Source organism: Protomyctophum bolini (genome assembly GCF_963924005.1).
Source record: "Protomyctophum bolini genome assembly, chromosome: 14".
Taxonomy (NCBI): Eukaryota; Metazoa; Chordata; class Actinopteri; order Myctophiformes; family Myctophidae; genus Protomyctophum; species Protomyctophum bolini.
The window spans coordinates 25,232,688-25,254,628 of record NC_137875.1 but is presented as its reverse complement, the minus strand read 5'-3'; the positions used below and the strand labels follow the sequence as shown (position 1 = coordinate 25,254,628).

At 41.9% G+C, this 21,941-nt stretch overlaps 1 protein-coding gene across 4 annotated transcripts in view; it reads left to right on the top strand.

Annotated features, from left to right (window-relative positions):
- The window catches only part of piezo1 (piezo type mechanosensitive ion channel component 1 (Er blood group)), an 86,369-nt gene that overhangs the window by 27,531 nt on the left and 36,897 nt on the right, over positions 1–21,941 (top strand). For all 4 annotated transcript variants that reach the window (XM_080781782.1, XM_080781784.1, XM_080781783.1 and 1 more), the window contains exons 2-12: positions 48–143; positions 8,075–8,240; positions 9,062–9,203; positions 13,637–13,892; positions 16,143–16,356; positions 16,485–16,656; positions 17,594–17,698; positions 18,188–18,269; positions 19,969–20,078; positions 20,461–20,540; positions 21,019–21,199. In XM_080781782.1, coding sequence (XP_080637908.1) covers positions 48–143; positions 8,075–8,240; positions 9,062–9,203; positions 13,637–13,892; positions 16,143–16,356; positions 16,485–16,656; positions 17,594–17,698; positions 18,188–18,269; positions 19,969–20,078; positions 20,461–20,540; positions 21,019–21,199 — 1,604 coding nt within the window. The remainder of the gene's footprint in view (positions 1–47; positions 144–8,074; positions 8,241–9,061; positions 9,204–13,636; positions 13,893–16,142; positions 16,357–16,484; positions 16,657–17,593; positions 17,699–18,187; positions 18,270–19,968; positions 20,079–20,460; positions 20,541–21,018; positions 21,200–21,941) is intronic.

Here is a 21,941-nt window from a genome sequence, read left to right as displayed (position 1 = left end):
GTCAAAGTTTAATAATAATAATAATCTCTCTCTCTCTCTCTCTTTAGCGTGTCTTTTTCGATACAATGCCTTGTCCCTGGTCTATCTCCTCTACTTGTTGCTGCTGCCATGGTTCCTCTGGCCCAACAAACACACAATCAGAGGTAAGACACTTTGCAAACACAATCAGAGGTGATACTAAAATGTGTGTATATTTGTGTCTGTTTCAGGCCTTCTTTTTTGTGGCCGGCCACCATGTCCAATAAGATTCTATTTCTCCAGCCAAAATGTTCAATTCATCGACCTGAAACATCTGTACCTGACGACAGTCTGCTAGTCAGGGCTGTCAATGTGGATACCTGACTTGTCAGATGCGAATGTTTCAGGTCCATGAGGAAGCGAGACATTCTCCATTCTCATTACAGGTTTTTTCTATGATATTACGACCCACTGAATGACACTATCACGCTGTGAGTGAGTCACAGATGGTCAATCTGACATCAACATGATGTTGGAGATCCACATGGGAGCCACAATGTTGTTAGACCCCATGTTATTATTTCAGGTCACAGCACCCCTAGTTCCTAAAGCCTGAGGTAGGGTCAGGCTTAGTTGTGTATGGGTGTCTTAGTTGTGTATGGGTGTCGTGCATGGAAAATAATCAAATTACAAGCTCATAAAGTGTCGCAGCATGACTATTTTCGGTGCACGACACCAGTGTGCAATCAGGCTCAATACCTCTAGTTGCGAACGCAGTGAGCACTACATGTAACTATGAGACCTAGCAGAACATGTCTGTCTGTCTGTGTGTCTGTCACGCTGTCACGCTGTAACACCACCTGCCCGCCACCAGAGGGCGCAGCTGTATCACACACAAAAAACACACACACACACACACACACACACACACACATAAAAACGTATCTTAAAAACGTAATTACTTAATTATAATTTTTTTAAACGTAAAAAAAAACACACACACACACACACATAGTCACATACACGCACTAAAAAATTATCTTAAAAACTTAACTTAAAAATAAATCTTAAAAAACCCCAAATATGTACGAGCTGCGTTCGCTTCCCGTGTTTGCGCGTCTTACTTGTGCTATACTGTATGTCTCTCTGTTCATGCGATATGATCCTCCCCTGGTCGTGTTCAGCCTGATCCAACCCCTCCCACTCACTCAGATCAGCTAACACAGGGTGCCTGAACCTTCCCTAACACCCGGGACAATGCTATGCAGTCCCAGACTCTACTACTGGCTCCCACACTGTGGAGCAAACTCCCAGTAAGCAGTAAGACGCACTCCCAATTAAACGCTTCAGACTCTACCTCAGCCCTTAACACTTCACTCCCTCCGTACCCGTTTGATGTATGTGTTTACCATTTGCCTCCTGTGTATACTGTGCATAGCTGAATAGGTAGATGGATACATTAGGGGTACGCTAATGTATTTTAAGAATGGGGTCCAATGGCTTTTTCTGTCATGTTACGGAAGCCTCTGTGTTTCTGAACAAATCAGAACAAATCATCCCTTCAGGCTATGGGACGTTAGTGTCACCGCTACATCCACACATGGAGTCTGTTTGTTTACAAGAGAGACAGATGGCCAGCAAAGCATGTATGCTACTACGTGGCTTATTTCGAACCTGTAATGTTTTCAGATACATATTATGGGAATCAAACAGGCAAATAAAATCAAGATTCATTTTTATTAATGCAGGCCTAGACACATCATCACGCAGCATGTTTTTGTTCAAAGGAAGTATTTTTTATGGACTTTTGATAACTAACTGGAAATGTTACCATTGTTTTGGCATCTATTGTTGGGTATGTCCATACAGTATGATGACCACAGATACTGTATGCATCAGAATGACTTAACTTGTGCAGCACTGTCAATTTAGAAAATCGCTAGTTAACGCTGAGTTCCTAATTGCTTGTTGTAATAATAATAATGAACAGGTCGGGCACCACCGGTAAGTCCCCCACCATAAGTCATATCAGTCACAGCTGTGTACATACAGATATACACACACAGTCTGCTATTGCCTTTGTGGCACCACATGAAAAATACAAATGTTACTTATCAAGAAACACACAAGTGCGTGTGTGCGTGCACGCACGCGCAATGGTTTGTTTGTCCAACATGCATGTCTGTCATGCTACCCAGGGCTGTTGGCTACTAGTGCTTCCTGTATATAGAGTAATCAAACATCAGGACAGGATGTAGAATCATTAGTTTATTACACACTTAATTTGACTCGTGCTTTGCTTTCTATTTTCACAAATCCCCTTCCTTTGTCTTGCTCGTGATAGAGAAGTGATACCGTTTGTACATTTAACACACCCTAAAGCGCAATGACACTTCAGTAGAGGTTTGGGTTGTCTTCTCCTACATTTGCTTTAATTCAGTATAATTTAGTAAGTACAGTATTTTCTTAGTTTGGGGATTTCTCCGGTACATACATATGACACATCGTATTCGATATGTCAAGGGGTAGTGAATAAATAAACAATAGAAAATATAGTTGTTTCTTGTGTGAACTATTTAAGTTAAATTCCTTGTTACAGCACGTTTGCTACAGCAAATTATACCACAATATAGGAATGGTACAGTGGTACACGCACACACGCGCCTACACACACACACGCATGCACGCACGCACGCACTCACACACACACACACACACACACACACACACACACAGCCTCCTGATAACGTCAACAGAACACCCTGTTTGCCAGCTATTAGCCACTGTTTTCACCCATTGTGTTTATATCACCATGGTAACTGTGCTGTTCCATATGATGTCATGTGACATTTCGTCCTCGTGCGTCAAGAACCGAGAATAAATAAAGAATATTAATTTCTCATTTATTTCCTTACATTATTCCTCGCTGAAAAAGAGCCCATAGACTGTCAAAATAGTTGTAATTAATTGTAGATAGGCAATTCTCACCGCTTTTGGACACCATTGTACAATGAAATATAATACAGGGTTGAATGATGAATGAGACTAATCGATTTAGTCGATTATAGAAATTTCAGAATTTCCTGTAGATTTGTTGATATATAAGAAATTCATTTTTTGATATATGTTTGGTATATTGCACAGCCCTATTGTGATGTGTCTCTGTGATCTCACATTGATGACGAGATGGACTGACAATCAAGTTTAACCACATGAACCCCAGCATCCCTATTGTGGGCATGTCATAATAGGCGTACATTTGGCAAAAAAATAGACAAACAATTGGGGAAAATGGGCATACATTCTGCTAAAATAACAGATCTACCAGATTATCGTATGTCTGAGTCTGTTGTGGGCATGTACTATTTGACATACAACGAAGTAGTGTTTAAGTGGTTAAGAAAACCATAACTAATACATCAGTTTTGTAAGAATGTGCCGCTACCTGTTCGTATGCATCACTGTGTGGTGACACAACCAGCTACCTGTTCGTATGCATCACTGTGTGGTGACACAACCAGCTACCTGTTCGTATGCATCACTGTGTGGTGACACAACCAGCTACCTGTTGATATGAAACAACTGGATGACGGCCAGACTGAAAGATGTAAAGAAAAAACAGCTGGTCTGATATTGTAGTAGTAATGAGCAGATGAAATCAATTTAACTGATCCAAATTGGGTCCGTTTTGGGTCCAGAGTTAAATTAACAGGGAATTTCTAAATGTAGTAGCCATTTATTCATATTGTACTGTTTTTGTCATGAGTTGGATTGGTATTTTGATGTTGGTAAACACTAAACAGGTATCCTACTTCATATGACTACAATGATGCGCTAAACCATACAGTACATGCACCTACATCTATAAACACAACGGACCTAGTCCCTTGACCATTCAATCAGTAATGTTAATTAAGTTTAGACATTGGTTTGTTATCCTACACTCTGTACGACTTTCAAAGTCATCGGGTAGTCATTAGGGTATCTGGGGACGTGCTTCATGCCCTCGACTTGAACATGTAGTGAATTTTCATTTTGTTGTTTCGGCTGGATCCCAGAGGCAAACATTTTAATGGCTGTACTGGCACTTTGAAAATAACACATGACATGAGCTTTTTTCTCTTGCCAGCATTTTCAATTCATAACACATTGCCTGTAGTTCAGATATTTTCAAAAAACATTTAGAAAAGTTTTGAACTCTGTCTCTGTAAAATGACGCATTAATGATTGACCTATTGGTGGATCCCGGGGGTCTGCACACTTATTCAGATTGTTTCATCATCAGTTCCAGCCAGCAGAACTTACCCTAAGAGGATGAATTTGATATTCTGAATGCCCTTTGCCCTATGGAAAGCTGAGAGTGAGTTTAAAGGGGACACTCAAGAACAGCTGTGGGTATATTTGTGGGTCTTCTAGAATCTAGAATACCAGCTAATTTATCAAAATCTATGACGACAGGCGCTGCTGCCAGGAATTCCAGGCCCCTTTAAAACATATACTGAGGACGATGACATTTATGTTGTGAGTCCTCATGTAGCCTTGGACCCCAATTAAATTATCACTTGTCACTTCTTTATTATGGCCCCAGGCCCGGCATAACGGGGCGTCGGTTAGGACTGGTGGACAAGAGATATACTGTATGTAGCTTTAAGGGAAATGTCTCCCGTTCCCTATGGCTTGACCTGTAATGAATGTGAGTCAAACCCAGGACGTCTGGTTCAGCACCTCCTCCCACTTTGACACACTTTGGAATATGTTTGTAAAACACACTACTGGCATGGATAGTTGAATATTTTCACCTAATACTATATATGCCCCAAATAGGAACACCAGGGCTTAAGTGGTTAAAGGACCACCGTGGATTGATTTGAAAAGTCTTGACCAATAGAAAAAGATTGATCTGTCTGTCCGTCCGTCCGTCCGTCCGTCTGTCCGTCCGTCCGTCCGTCCGTCCGTCCGTCCGTCCGTCCGTCCGTCTGTCTGTCTGTCTGTCTGTCCGTCCGTCCGTCCAATTCTACACTTCTCTCTAACTGGTTTATGGTCCATGAAGACAGATCTGGCTGTTTAAAGTCATTATGAAGTGGTTGAAGGCAGCATACATTCTGTACACATACGGTTTACTCATTATATCTGTATTTTATTCAAATGTATCTGGTGTGAGCTATACATGGTCTGTTAATGTGCCCAACGTCAAGTTTGTCAAATATCACTGAAGTAGTTTAATGTAATTTATGAAATATCCAGCATCAGCAGCACTTAACAATTTCACTACATTAGTTGGAACTTGGATTCCATTAGCCTATCAGCAGTAGGCCTAATGCAAAAGGCTAATGCAAGACAGGGCTAAGGGCTGATTTCACCCAACACCTGAAATGTTTGTCACTATACAGAACAGAGACATGTTGGCATACCTGGTTAACTACTTATGTATTAGTATGGTTGCCTAGTGTGGTAGGCAATGAGACTATTGTCATTGCACTCCAGCGCTTAAATCATTGAAAACTTAAATAATTTAAACACGTTAAATTCGTGCAATAACTCTCTATTAGTGATGGGAGATTAATCGGCAAAAACATCGGTATCGGACAATATTGGCCTTAAAAGGATATATATATAACTCAACTCTTCTAATGAACAATATTCCTATAGTGATAGGCAACCTCACTCACAATTCTGCAGGATTTCAAAATGACTGTTACAAAGTGCTTTGGAAAATAAACATTGATTAGATGCAAATGTGCAATAAAGTTCTGTCAAAGAAACAAACACTGTGTACAGTAATTATTCAGATCCTCGGTTATAGTGTATGTAGGCATAAATACATAAATAAATATCTCTCCATTTTCCTCTTCCACTCTTTCCGTTGCTACCATGGAAAGGTAAACATGTCTTGCAGAGTCCACCTGATAGCTGTGATATTAACTTGATGAGAGGGAAAATGAAACGACAGAATAGTTTTTCCCTTTGGACGTGTGTGTGTGTGTGTGTGTGTGTGTGTGTGTGTGTGTGTGTGTGTGTGTGTGTGTGTGTGTGTGTGTGTGTGTGTGTGTGTGTGTGTGTGTGTGTGTGTGTGTGTGTGTGTGTGTGTGTGTGTGTGTGTGTGTGTGTGTGTGTGTGTGTGTGTGTGTGTGTGTGTGTGTGTGTGTGTGTGTGTGTGTGTGTGTGTGTGTGTGTGTGTGTGTGTGTACGCACGCGCGTGTGTCACTTAAAAGTTGTGCTTCTAAAAGGGCTAAAAGGCAACTGAAAGTCAACCCGGAATAGACATCTGAACCTGAGTTTGGTGGTGTGTTCTACCGTGTTATGCTATATACGATTATACATAGTATGCCGTCCAAGAAAAAAAAATTTTTATACCTTTCCAGTAAGCATGTCCACATAAAATGTCATTTTAACAAATACTGTACACTTTTTGAATAAATTCTTCCTCCTTAAATAATAATAATACCGGATGATCATGTTTTAGGGGTCTTTAACAAAAGAGCGTTTTTTCATTCGGTCACCATGTGCGCGTGCTGTGCATGTGGGAGGGAATAATGATGGTATACCGTCCGTCAGAAAACACCTAGAACACACCACTGGTTGAGTTAAGGCAGGGGTTCTCAACGTTTTTGGCTGGGGACCCCCGGAAATGCTTTGGCCTTGTCTCGCGACCCCCACCCTGCCCCCCTCCCCACCCCAATACAAATGTACCTCTACAATAACCTTAATAATAGAGAAAATACATCATTCATAAATACTGAAACCAGATATAATCATTAGGGAAAGTTTATGCATGCACTATGTGTACTATGTAAACTCTTAATTTCCATTTTCCAGTGACCCCCAGGGGGTCGCGACTCACGGGTTGAGAACCCCTGAGTTAAGGAAGGAGACGGAGGCCTAAAACACAGGCTAATTGTTTCTGCAGTGCCATGCTGTGTTACAGCCCCATTGTCTGAGTCTGCTTTTTGAAGCTGCTGAGGTGATCAGAGGTTACGAGGACCTCCTGCAAGCACCAAGTGTGTGTTTTAATGTGCCTTTATTTGTCTGTGTGTGACTATGTGCATGTGTAGCGTATGATGTGGTTTATCGTATTATATTGTGTGTGTGTGTGTGTGTGTGTGTGTGTGTGTGTGTGTGTGTGTGTGTGTGTGTGTGTGTGTGTGTGTGTGTGTGTGTTCAGCTTGTGAGGTGCATGCTTATATGGTCTATCCCAATGGTTCTCAAGCTTATTCATGTCGAAGACGGCCAAATTCAATGATTTGGTTGCTGACCCCCATCAGAAAATATTTTGTGTCAGAGACCCCCATAAAAAATTGTGTTGTTTCAGAAATATTACAAATGTTCCACATTTTGTCTGGAATTTTTGAAAATAGTTAATCCACAAGCAAACAACACGTTGTGTCTGTAAGCTTGTAGATCATCTATTTTCAAAAAGCCGATATCGGGTTAAAGTGGTTAAAGTGATTCTGATACTACAATAACAATTTTGCGGGGGACCTATCATGAGACTAAAGTCTTATACTAAGTGTGATGACCCACCCTGGTGTTAATGTTGTTCTCTGTTCATGTGCAGGAGGAGGGGACCAGCCTGCAGGGGTGTGGCCTAGATGAGGAGGCACACCTGACTCAAATTGGGCTCAGCCTATTTAAGCAGGCTGGTCGAGGTCATTTAGGATCTCTCTCCTGCCTAGGGAACAATGTCTGGTTTTTGCTCCTTTAAGTTTGTTTTGATCTAAGTTGCTGCACTTGCACATACACCACACTTTCAGACATCCACACATGCAATACACTACTGATCCAACTGATGACTCACACCCCACTTTCAACTGTTAAGTATGATTTATAATTATTTGACTAGTTTAAAATAAATACTTATACCTTTTTGGCATTTACTCCTGTGTGTCGTCTCCCATTCTTGTCATGGTTAAGTCCGTTCATGACACTAAGTCTACATTAATATGTTGTGTTTTGTCATTTTGATACAGAGGGGGGGAAATGGTATTTGATTTCATGGTCTACACAAACTTTCAAGTCCTCTTTTGAAAGGAGTTCGTTCCTCTAGCAACACATTCTTCTTCCATGAGTCACATGTGAATGCTTCTCTCCCCTACTCCCATCTATCTCTCTTCTCCAGGTCATACAGGTCGTTTTATTCTTGCCGTTTTTTGCACCAGTTTCCTGTTTGTCCTGAGCCACGTCTGCTTCCAGACCGTCCTGTTCACCCACCCTGCCCTGGACACGGCCCTGGGCCACAACTGTTCACAGTGGGATATACTAAGTAGACACATAGGGCTGTCCAGGTATGTATCGTGCATTCAAGTTGTATTTTTACTTGAGTAAAATACAAACGTATTGGTATCAAAATGTACTACCAAAAGTAGAAAGTACTCATTATGCAGAATGTCCCGTCTTCAAGCTTGCGTGTCACTTTTTTTAATTGTTTTTCAAAATACTACAAAATGCCTAATAAGTTTAGTCATAAGCCATGAGACTCTACACAAAATAGGGCCCATAGACGTTTTCAAAATGCCAAACTCGAATTTGCCTCCTTGGGTGGTACCAATTAGTGAAAATAGCCTACTGGCCTGGGCCCATGGACTACTATTAGTGTTGAACCTCTTTTAAAATATCAGATCACAACCCATAGACTTTTTCAAAATGCCAAACTCGAATTTGCCTCCTTGGGTGGTACCAATTAGTGAAAATAGCCTACTGGCCTGGGCCCATGGACTACTATTAGTGCTGAACCTCTTTTAAAATATCAGATCACAACGCGGCGTGTAGGTCTTCTAAAGTAAGTGTTTAATTGAGATGCAACTTTGATGCATTTTATGAAGTTTATCATACTTTTTTAAATGTTTTGTGTCGATGTAAACTGTACCAACAGTTCAACAACTGTCAGGACATGGAACTAATTTCCCATTTATTGTGTGTGTGTGTGTGTGTGTGTGTGTGTGTGTGTGTGTGTGTGTGTGTGTGTGTGTGTGTGTGTGTGTGTGTGTGTGTGTGTGTGTGTGTGTGTGTGTGTGTGTGTGTGTGTGTGTGTGTGTGTGTGTGTGTGTGTGTGTGTGTGTGTGTGTGTGTGTGTGTGTGTGTGTGTGTGTGTGTGTGTGTCCTACAGGCTTCCCCTGGATGACCCTTGGAGTGTGTTGCGTCTCTTATGCCCTGACGTGTGCGTATGTATCGTTGCCTTGGTAACCATGGTGCTCTGCAGCCGACTGGCCAGGAACAGAGAGATGGTGGCTATGGCGAACATCACTTCAGTGAGTCTGGCCATGTAGAGTACATGCATGTGTTGTGTGTGAGGTTGTTGTTTTAATCACGTGAACCCTAGCATCCCTATTCTGGGGCAACATTCATCGCGTTTTCTGCAAACATAATTTAGTGTAGCCCATGGCCCATGGCTTTTATGAGCCTTTATTTGATAGATATATAGAGGAGTATCTGCCCTGAGACTGGGAGGTCAGGGTTCAACCCCCGGCGGAGTCATACCACAGACTATAAAAATGGTCCCCAATGCCTCCCTGCTTGACACCGCATCAAGGGTTGGATTGGGAGTAGATCCCTTTGACATGCTAGCCTCATGTCCAAGGGGTGTCCTACTGTACATACGTCAAGCCACCACACGCAACGAAACGGAAGATAGACATCTGACCTATGGGCCAAATGGCTTGGGAACCGTAGTGTCCCAACTTCCCAAGGCAGCTTACTACTTATTTAGTAGAGAGAGACAGGAAACACAGCAGGCGAGTGACACACGAACACTTTGGCCGCTCGCACAGGAATCTAAACAGGGACCCGCTACCAGTCATTAGAGTACACTTGGTACAGTACGTCCCACAACCACTCTCCTATCGTGTTGCGCCATGTGTGTGTTGTGGATGAAAAAGGCCCAATACATTTCAGTACGTTTGAGTCACTACAGAGTCGATACTAATACCGTACTCACATTATAAAAATAAAGGAAAACATATGTGTATAAAAGAGTTGCTGCTATATCTTGTACCACCCCTTAACCCTTATCCCTAAACTTATTAACTATTTTATAAAACATTTTTAAATAGTTCAAATATCCGGTCTTCAAGCTCACAACGTGTTGATGTAGATCAGCGGCAAAAGGCAAAGAAGTTTAGGGATATAAGGCACCAGCGAAAATAGGGCCTATAAAGTGTTAATGATTGAAGTTATACAAGTACAGGAGTTGTATTAAATACTATAGATTTGTTACATGTAGCCTGTAGGCGTTTTGTTTTCAAAGGGGAAAAAAGCCTGGACGAGCGAGGCAGGAACAGTGGCATAGCAGTGGGAGTGAACCTTGTATTTCGCTAAACCAATAACAGTGCAGAAGGGGCAGGAGGGAGGGGAGGGGAGGCGGACTATAGGTTGGTGAACCAATAGGAAGCCAGCGACCGTTTCCAGCGCTTGTTTGTTCCGCCCCTCTATGCCCAGATTTATAGTGAATCAAAATCAATGATTTATTATTATTATTTCTGTTTGAAACTAGCTGAGACAAACTTTTACCAAGCACTACTGGACGATTCATGGCATTGGGGAGAAGAAATAATAAGGCTTTATATTCGTTTTTAAGGATATTAGTACCGAATGTGTCTCTTGTGTCTATGTACTTGGCCATTCGAATAAAACTGTTGCTGGATCATGGCCACAGTGTTAGCTCTCTGGCCATCCAAAATATTGACTGAAAGTTGATTGAAAGTTCATTCTGAGGCGACTGGTCATCATGCCACATGGTTTCTATTAGCGTAATAAGCATTGACCATTTACTGTATTCTTAAAAAATACGTTTTTGGCAGTTTCTTTGTGTGTGTGTGTGTGTGTGTGTGTGTGTGTGTGTGTGTGTGTGTGTGTGTGTGTGTGTGTGCAGGCAGCACAACAGAACTGTGTGTGTGTGTGTGTGTGTGTGTGTGTGTGTGTGTGTGCAGGCAGCACAACAGAACTTTGAGAGCACAAAATGTTCAATGTTTTATTCCTACTAACTGGAAAGTATCCAAGGAAAAATGGTGAAAATGGGTATTTCTGTTTTGGAACTACACCCTGATGTGATATCAATGTGTGTGTGTGTGTGTGTGTGTGTGTGTGTGTGTGTGTGTGTGTGTGTGTGTGGGCTGACAGTAAGCTCATTGTAAGCTTCTGTTTTAGTTGCTGACACACAACTACAACTCCATTACTGTACCTTCTCTTCTCTTCTCTTCTCTTCCCTTCTATTTTATACAATAGCCTAATTAATAATAACAGAAAACCTGTGGAAAAAATCTCGAACATGTGCCCAAAATAGGGACCTCAGAGTTAATGTGGTTAATTTCCATAATTACAGTAATTACCATGACATCATCTCCACCTTCCCATTATCATCCTTGTACTTTTGTTATTGCCAATCCCCCATTCCTTCTCCCTTGTTCTGCTATGCTAGTTATGGAGTTACTTCCTGTTCTTGTTGCCAGGCAATCACCCAAACAAACAGCACACTGCGTTATGGTAAAAGGAGAATAACAGGGGAAAAGAGAGTAGGGAAGGCCCGGGTGGTGAGAGGAGGTGGGAGAGACTACAAAGCTTGAATTGTCGAGTCGTAGTTCTGTAGTCCATTTGGGTCCATTTTTACACTCTCAGACTTGAATGAACACTGAGACCTTTAATGTGTAAAGTATTGTTTGCACAATCAGGCATCTGGCTGCAGGGCTTCTTGGGAGTTCTTGCTGACCTCATCAAGTAGACAGTAGCCTATTTATTATTGCTTTGCTGACGTCAGCAATCAAGCTCACTTGAGATCTGATCTTTATTGTCACATGACATGATACATGCAGGGTGTAAAAGACTTGTAGTTTACTTTAGAGGAAGAGTTAGAATAGGGAAAGAGAATAGAGAGGAAGGAACACAGAACAAGTCCAATTTCAGGAAGGCACAGTCAAATCAAATATATAATAAGTTCGATATACATATTATAAGGTGAATGATTACAAAATATGAATGGATGAATGTTATTCCAGAATACAGAAAGTCTCACAGGTGGAAATCATGTCCAGCATATAAAAACCAACGGCAGGCATATAAAATTATAGTTTCATGTGCAATTGTGCATTCTCTTCGTATTTTGAAGCTGACATTGGTAGATGGTCAAACGTTAGATTCCAAATCACAAAGTGACAGTCAGTCATACTTTACACAGTTTCTGAACCTTCAACTTATGAATGGCTGAGAAAATACTTGCAAACTGTACATGGGAAATATAGACTCAAGAGAGAGAGATTACTTTCTTCTTTTTTTTTTACTCTTATTCTTACTCTAATTACCTATTTTTTGCCACGATTTTTGCAACCCATTTTTCACCCAGTGTTATCTAATGTAATCCTGGGCGCTACACTCACTCTGCCACCCTGGGGAGAGCAACGGACTGACCTCATGCTTCCTTCAATGTATGAGCGTCCAAGCCACTTCTTTTCACCTGACAGGGGAGTTTCCCCGGTTTGACGTAGCATGTGGAAGGAAGTAAGGAACACGTTATTCCAACCAGTTCCTTTCCTCTCCATCAGGTGACAACATCACGTTCATATAAAAAAGAACAATGCAACAACCTTTCGTTAACGTTGAATCTTCTTAACGGAATGTATATTATTTTTATAAACCTTATAAAACCTTGAGTTCAAAACATAAAATTAGGGCCAGCCATGTTTACATAAACTCTTTATTTTTAAACATCCTTGTTGATACTGTAATGGGAAATTTAGAATGCCAACTACAGTGCCAGATATATGCATTATTGTGTATTTATCTTCCTTCCATTAAGTCTCTTTGCTCACCAATGTGCTCAGTCTAATTCATGCAGCTGTCAATCCAACAGCTGACTTGACTCCTCCACACTGTCAGCAAAGGTATACTTATTTGTGTGTCGCCCATATGTTTAGCGCAGATCCGTATATGGACATTCAGTGTGGCATCTCTGTTAGGACAAGACTATAAGGACTGTCTGAGAATGGGGTTGAGGAGGGTTGGTGTGGCTGCTGGAGCAGTGAAGGAGGCCTGTTCCTCACTCTCTGTATGTTGTTACTCTGCTGAATCTTCTTAATAAATTCTCAATCCTTCATCTTTGGAAGATTAATTCCCATTGCAATACTGTACATTGTTTGCTAAAGAGGTGGTAGAGATCGAGATAACATGTGTAACATGGGTCAATGTCACCTGATCGGTGACAGTGATTGGGACTGACTGATGGTTGATGGGCCACAGGTGTGGTATGTCACACTATATACGTATATATTTATTGTCTAGTACTCATTCCTTGAAGGTCTGAGGAAGGGCTGCGGCCAGAAACGTTAACACTTCAGTAAAGATATATAAGGGAGTATAAAATGGTGTGCAGATTTTTTTCATTTCTTCATTTGTAACATGGGTCTATCTACCTTAGCAACTACAGTATTTGGTTCAGCCACCCACAAACTGTGTGTGTGTGTGTGTGTGTGTGTGTGTGTGTGTGTGTGTGTGTGTGTGTGTGTGTGTGTGTGTGTGTGTGTGTGTGTGTGTGTGTGTGTGTGTGTGTGTGTGTGTGTGTGTGTACCACAAGCTTTGATGAAAAGTTGGATTACTGAATAAATACACAAGTCTTTGTGTGTGCCTTGAGCCTTTTACTTACAGTTATTATTTATTTTTCAAATAAATAAAACCAACTCTTTCTCTCTCACCCCAGCTAGAAGATGGACCAGAAGAGAGAAAAGAGGATGATGACAATGATGAGGAGGAGGAGGAGGAGGAGGAAGAGGAGGATGTAGAGGAAGATGATGAGGAAGAAGATGAAGACGGAACATCACCGCCCAGTGACCCTGAGGACGAGGTATCTGCCGTGGCCAAGGCTAAACAGCTGGCTGAGCGTCTGAGAGCCACCGCCAGGAAAGTCCTGCGTGACCTGGGCAGAATTGTTGCCATTAGCCTGCTGGCTCTGGCTGGTAAGACACACTCTTTTTATTTTGTTGCTGTTGGGCAGAAACCTACTCTGTCAGTTCTAACTTTTTTTTAAAGTTTTTTCGTAAATGAAGTTGCTCCCTACTAGCCTACTTGATCATACAACAGTGTCACAGTATCAAAAGTAGCAGGCAGATATACAAGCTCGTTTAGAGCTTATAGATCTACTTTTACTATTAAAGTAACAATTTTGGTTTTCATCCGACAGAGACAATTTTTTTTTAAACATATGTTTATTGATTTTCTTTACAGTACAAAGAAGTATTTTCAAAACAATTGACATATATCCCCCCCCCCCCCCCCCCCACATCCCCATGGCAGCACAAATACAAACAAAATCTTATCACAAAATGTTTTGACAACAATACATACAGAACAAAAATTAATAAATAATAATAAGAAAAATAAAACGAAAATAAAACACATTACATACATCACAGTTCCCTACCCCCACCCCACAGCTGACTACCCCAGTTAACCACTATACATCCAAAGCCTCTTCAATATCACCTCGCTTAATGAAGTCCAAGAACTTCTCCCATATCTTATAGAATACTGCAGGTTTCTTCCTAATTACATATGTTAGTTTCTCATGTGCCAAACTGGTTGTTAAGTTCCTCAGCCAAAAGCCGATCGTAGGGGCATTGACATTCTTCCAACATAGCGCAATTGAGCGTCTGGCCTGTAACAGGCAAAGGTCGGTCATCATTTTTTCATTACTATTTAGTGTACAATTTAATGGATAAATACTGAGTACCGGTATACACCAGTAAGACGCGCAAACGCGGGAAGCGAACGCAGCTGAGACCCTGCAGATCATGTCTGTCTGTCTGTGTGTCTGTCCCGCTGTTACTGTATATGTGGACCTGTCCCCTTTTGTGCCCATATATGGAGCTGAGTGGACCTGGCCCCTTTTGTGCCCATATATGGAGCTGAGTGATTGCTGATGCAACACACTCCATATTTGGATAGCGGGACAGACAGACAGACAGACACACAGACACACAGACACACAGACAGACACACAGACATGATCTGCTAGGTCTCATAGTAAGTGCTCACTGCGTTCGCAATAATTTAGGACAAAGAGGAACTGGACCTGATGTAATCTGAGAGACACAATGGACCACAGACCTCCAGAATGTTTTAATCTCCTCACATTCCCATAAGCAGTGGAACAGTGTACCTTTATGTTCCCCACATTATAACATAAATCAGGAATGTTTGGATCAAATTTATTTACTTTCCGACAGAGACAATTTACTTTCTTTGTACAATTGTTAAAGCTGCAATCCATAAACTTGTTTATTGGAGTTGGTCTACCTGCTATTCTATTGAGAAATGTATACCATGTTGTCGGGTAGGACTGGTGGACAAGAGATATGTAGCTTTAAGGGAAATGTCTCTCTTCCCCTATGGCTTGACCTGTAATGAATGTGAGTCAAACCCAGGACATCTGGTCCAGCACCTCCTCCCACTTTGACACACTTTGGAATATGTTTGTAAAACACACTACTCAGTGGGATTGGCATGGATAGTTGAATATTGAATTATCCACATGGACGTTTGTGTTTCTTCTTTTTCTAGAATAGATCAAGCACCCCCCATGGCATGTGTATGTTCCCATTTACTAGAACATGTTTTAATTTAAAAAAATGCTGATCTTCAAGCTCCCAAGCATCGCATTGCGCTGCTATTTTTGAAATATTTTTATTCTTTTTAATACTTTCACCTAATACTATACATGCCCCAAATAGGAACACCAGGGCTTAAGTGGTTAAAGGACCATACTGGCGATCTTGCATTTTTTAGATTTCACTATGACTCACTGTATACTTGGCATCACTGCCAACCACTTTCCAACGCATAGGCCTGCTGTGTTCTGCTTTGTTTCTGAGGACCTTTCAGTTCAGTACTAACTATGATGAATCAACTTGCAGGGACTACTGTGTCCCACGCACCCAATTTCATTGCAACGAAACATCGTTGCATTTTAATGCCTTTAAAGCGTGGATTGATTTGAAAGGTCTTGACCAATAGTCACTGGGGAAAAAATTGATCTGTCTGTCTGTCTGTCTGTCTGTCTGTCTGTCTGTCTGTCTGTCTGTCTGTCTGTCTGTCTGTCTGTCTGTCTGTCTGTCTGTCTGTCTGTCTGTCTGTCTGTCTGTCTGTCTGTGTCTGTGTCTGTGTCTGTATCTGTGTCTGTGTCTGTGTCTGTCACTGTCACTCCCCAGGCATCACGCTGCCTTCAGCCTTCTCAGCCATATACTTCCTGCTTTTCATTGGCGTGTGCACATGGTGGGCGTGTCACCTTCCCATCAGCCTCTTGGGCTTCAATGCACTGTGTGTGATGGTGGCTTTCTTCACCGCCGGCCACCTGACCTGTCTGTACCTCTACCAGTGTCTGCTTGCACAGGCCCTGTTCCCACCACACAGTCTGTGGGCCAGGTCAGACACACACACACACACACACACACACACACACACACGATTCTTGCTCAAATTTAGAAATGAGCTCGCATAGGCGTCTGAATCTAGATTTTTGTCTGTCTCACTCCCTGTTTCTCTTTGTCTAGACTTTTTGGTCTAAAAGACATAATCAAACCAGGGAACTGCACTGCCCCTCATGACCTCATCCTTAACACTCAACATGACTGGCCGGCCTACGTCAACCCCGGGATACTTTTCCTTCTCTACATTACCATAGCGACCGTGCTGAAAACAGGCAGTAAGGGAACACCTGACAAGGTTTGTATTACTAGATACTAAATGTCCCTTGACATGATGTATGTGTTATTTTGTTACTTTTTAAGAAAAGAAAAGAAAAAGAATAAAAAAGAAAAGAAAATAGCATTACCACAATATGTAGGTTCCCTTCCAACTACAGGGTCAAAGGCAACAATCAAAATGACTAGTGTATACTGTATGACGTAGTATACCGCACACCCTTAAAGTGGGATCCCTTGTTCTGTGATGTTGGAGGGGCGCTAGCCCCTCCAACATCACCAGCTTTTGTTGTATGTGCACAAACTTTGTCCTACACAAACATTAAATTCCAATTGACAATGAATGGACAATTTTACGTCATAGTGTCTATTCTATGTCATGATGATGTACGATTTATAAGAGCGCCCCTCACTTCAAACCGGGTGTGATTATTTGTTATTCTGAAGGGATCCTTGCAGATGTTGCCATAGATCGTCAGTGCAATTAACATGGTCCAAATATAATAATGTGTCGGCGTAACGTGTCGTTGGAACAAAATTTAATTCTAATTTTTTAAATACTGTGCGGTTCTTTGGGGCCCTGGACCTAACTTATTGTACAGCGTGCAAGCAATTTGTAACTAACAGTGACCTGAATGTTCTTAAATTGCTGCTATTTTGACTGCTGGTGTTTGTTTGTCTGGCAGCCCCCTGCGGTTGTCCCAGTGGTTGAGACACACTATTTTTTGGCAGTTTTAACTTTATTTAGACAGGACAGTGTAGACAGCCAGGAAACTGAAGGGCAGAGAGAGGTTGAGATACTTGCAAGTCAGCTGCTACTGTACCGGCAGGGCCTGATTTAGATAATTAATTAGAGTTACTGATATTGTCTGGTTTCATGCCAACCCAACTATGAAACACATTTTCTGAAATGCTGGATGAGCTCAGTTGATTGATGGAAGTGAATGTTGTCCTGACAGATGGACGACAAGCAGCAGGAGAAAAAAAGGGCGGAGCTAGAAGGGGAGGAAGTGGAACTAAGGCAATGGAACGCACAGAGACACAGCAGTGAGGATGACACCGAGGTACAACACACATGCACGCAGACACAGACGCACGCACGCACGCATGTTGCACACACACACACACACACACACACACACACACACACACGCGCGCGCCCATGAATTGCATATTTAAGTGCACGTGTTGTAGACTGTAGGGCCTGACAAGCCTATGGCTTCTCCCTAGCCCTTTTTCGGATATCGGACAGGACATAAGCAACGGACACTCAAAAGAGTGATTTTTTTTTTTTAATAATAAATAATGTGCTTTATGCATGAACTGTATGTCCACCATTCCGAAAATAAAACTGAACACACACACACACACACACACACACACACACACACACACACACACACCTACATTATGCAGACAGACAGACTGTCATTTCATTTCATTTCAGTGTGTGTGTGTGTGTGTGTGTGTGTGTGTGTGTGTGTGTGTGTGTGTGTGTGTGTGTGTGTGTGTGTGTGTGTGTGTGTGTGCGTGTGCGTGTGCGCGGGTTTCAGCACATGCTCTTGTCCCTAGGAGAGTCTGACAGCACCACAGCAGATGGTGGAGTGATGGATGGAGCTTGCCAACCAGATCCAGGTAAGACTGCCTTGCAAATATTTGTGCATCTATATTTCTGGTTGCGCCATATACGTATACAGTACAGTACAGTACATACACATAATCGCTCTCTCTCTCTCTCCCCATAGAGATGTACTGTATATGTGTTGGGCCGAGTTTAGTTTCACTCCCAAATGAATAACGAATGATTTTTACCTTTTCCAGCACTTGAAAAGTGGATGGATATCAACTTATTATCTGTTTCAAATTTGCATTTAGTGAAACTAAACAGACGTGTTGCCGAGAATCAGAATCAGAATACATTTTTATTTAAACATGATTTGGAACAAGACAGACCTGTTTAACAAGAAGTTAGATACTCTTCTTTACTGCAAAGTGACCATGATTTATGAGACCTCCTGTGGGACAGATAGAATAATCACTTCAGACACAGACTTCTAAATAAATGAAGGAGAGAAAGAAATCCTAACAATAGCAGTACAAGTAGCTGGACACTTCAAGTTCTCCTACATTTATGGTATTGGTCAGAATGTATTGAGAGGATAGCCCCTTGAGATGCAGCATCTCATTTTAGTCGTAGGCTCACCTTCCCTCCGAGAATGAACACAGAGCGGTATAGGCTCTCCTTTCTGCCAACCTCCATCAGACTATAGAATGAACACAGAGCGTATAGACTCTCCTTTCTGCCAACCTCCATCAGACTATAGAATGAACACAGAGCGGTATAGGCTCTCCTTTCTGCCAACCTCCATCAGACTATAGAATGAACACAGAGCGGTATAGGCTCTCCTTTCTGCCAACCTCCATCAGACTATAGAATGAACACAGAGCGGTATAGACTCTCCTTTCTGCCAACCTCCATCAGACTATAGAATGAACACAGAGCGTATAGACTCTCCTCTCTGCCAACCTCCATCAGACTATAGAATGAACACAGAGCCGTATAGACTCTCCTTTCTGCCAACCTCCATCAGACTATAGAATGAACACAGAGCCGTATAGACTCTCCTTTCTGCCAACCTCCATCAGACTATAGAATGAACACAGAGCGTATAGACTCTCCTTTCTGCCAACCTCCATCAGACTATAGAATGAACACAGAGCCGTATAGACTCTCCTTTCTGCCAACCTCCATCAGACTGTACAACACATAAGAACTGTATCCCCCCCAATGCTTATGGTCCTGTGTCTGAGGTCTTGTTGTGATTATGTCCAGTTGTGTCCAATGTTTTCTGTTTGTCTGTTGTTTATTTTTACATTTTGCTGCTGTAACGTATCAATTTCCCTGCGGGGATAATAAAGTACATCTCATCTCATCTCATAAGTAAAACATTACATGCAATACAGGTACAGATATGGGTTAGCGTAACACATAACATATCTATAAAAGTATAAATATACTGTATATATTGTTGAGACAGGCTGAGGCGGTGGAGAAAGGCAGCTTCTGGCTGTGGCTAAGGAGGAAGCATAACAGTTGGGGCCCGAACAACACCTAGGGCATCAGCAGGGGGTGGCAGGGAGAGATCCCTGCCATCGCTCCGCCACTGGGGTTAAAGAGTGAAACGTTGATGAATGGTGGTCTCCAGCTGATGACCCGCTTAGACCCACAGTTGTTCAGTGAGGTGTCACAGCACACCTGTTCAAAGGCACTGGTGGCGGTGCGTCAGGCAGCAATGGAATGCCATCACCTGTATCATGATATGTTTGTGTTCAGCTGCAGGACTCAATGGCGCCCCCAATGGCCATCTAAGTGAAAACCCATTCTCTCTTCTGGGCAGAGTGGTTATGCAGCAGAGCTATGTCTGCGCTCTTATCGCCATGATGGTATGAACAACTGATATCTATATATTAATACAAAAAAAACACAATAACTGTTCTACAGTATCTGTTAGTCTACGTTGAAGTGTGTTCATGTCTATTTCTGTCTTGTACTGTGCAAGTAATATTAGACATTTATACTGTAGTTCTATAGTCTCATTATTTGAAAAGTATGAGGACTGGTAACACCTCGTCCATGAAGGGAAATTTACACTTTATCAGTCAAAACAAATGATGACTTTAACCAAAATGTGTCATGTTCAGTTGAAAACTACTTCTGTGCTTAAAATAAAAAGAAATCTGAGAAATTTTAAAAAGGAAGATTCTTTTCCCCTCTCACTCTCCTCATTCCTTCCAGTGACTTTGTGTATAATTTGTGGGCTTACAGGTGTGGAGCATCACCTACCACAGCTGGCTGACCTTTGTGTTGCTGCTGTGGGCATGTCTTATGTGGATGCTGCGGGCCAGGTACTGGATCAAGCATTATTTATTTTAGGTTCTATGACAGGTATATATTCATAGATATTATAGAATGTATCACATTATACAATAAAACATGTGACCCAGCACAATAACTAGTGTACCACCGCAAAGCTGCACATCTTACTGGATAATTTAGGTCAACAATTTCAACTTGTGTTTAGTAGTGCTCTGCAGCTGGTCCCATTAAACTTGGCATACCGTCTTTGTTTGAAGGGCATGTTTTAAACACTTTGTAAGGTTTGTCTTGTTTGGCTCCATCAGTTTGTATTTGATAGGGTGTGCTGTGGTATGTGTTCTACGCTGAAAGAAAGACAAAAAAGTTGGAAAAAAAATTTGGCGAGGGAAAAAGGTTATCCTTAAAATAAATAACTCCTTAACTCTTCTCCTTAACATGTCATCATGTGTCCTCGAGAGCAAAATTCCTTCTTGCTTACATTAACTTTATATTATTTATGTTCCCTAGGCGCCATGCTGCAACGCTGTGCTCCCCATTCATCTTGCTGTATGGGCTGGGTCTGTGCTGTCTGCAGTATGTCTGGACCATGGAGCTGCAGCCTGAACTTCCCAATGCCATCGGCAGCATGAGTCTGAGACAGTTGGGGTTGGACAGACCTCAGTACCCCTGCCTTAGACTGGGAGCTCTGGTGAGGATGGTTGACATGTTTATCCGTTTCAGTGAAATATGATTTACACCGTCTTTCTGTATATAAAGAGAGCTGTTTGTGGCGCTATCCTGCAGTTAACACCTGATCGATTAGGTGGCAGCGTTTAGAGGGCTGAATTTAGTGATATGGCTGTCTAACGACATAAACTGAGAGACAGTAACACCATGGCTGGAGACTGACACAGAAACGGTACTCTATCAAGAACATAAGACAACCATGAGTCTAAAAGCACTGTAAAGTGCATACCTCCCTCCAGTAGGTAGCTTGTCCATACTAACGTCTCCCTTTTTAGAAAATGTTCTATTTTACATTTTCACAAAAAATACCAAGTTGTACAGTGTCAGTATAAGAGTATTGTATATTAATGTATTATGAAAACTGAAGTTGGCTTGGTCCAGCAGTTGATGGACTTGCTGGAGGCTCTGAGCCAATTCCAATAATTAGGCCTCCTTCAGAAACGTTTACAAAAAAACAGAAGGAGCTTGTGTTTAATCACGTCAAACGACTCGGCGGCTGTGATCCAAGTCTGATGACACTCCACTTGCCTCCCTTTGGAGACATTGGGAAGAAATGGCATGGGAGAGGTCAAGTAACAATCAGGGTGAAAGTTGATTAGTTCTTCTCTGCCCATGCACATCACTGTAAATGGGCAACAAACTAACAACAAAACTACAAATACATTCATTCCTTTTACTTATGATTATATTTTTTTTTACATAAG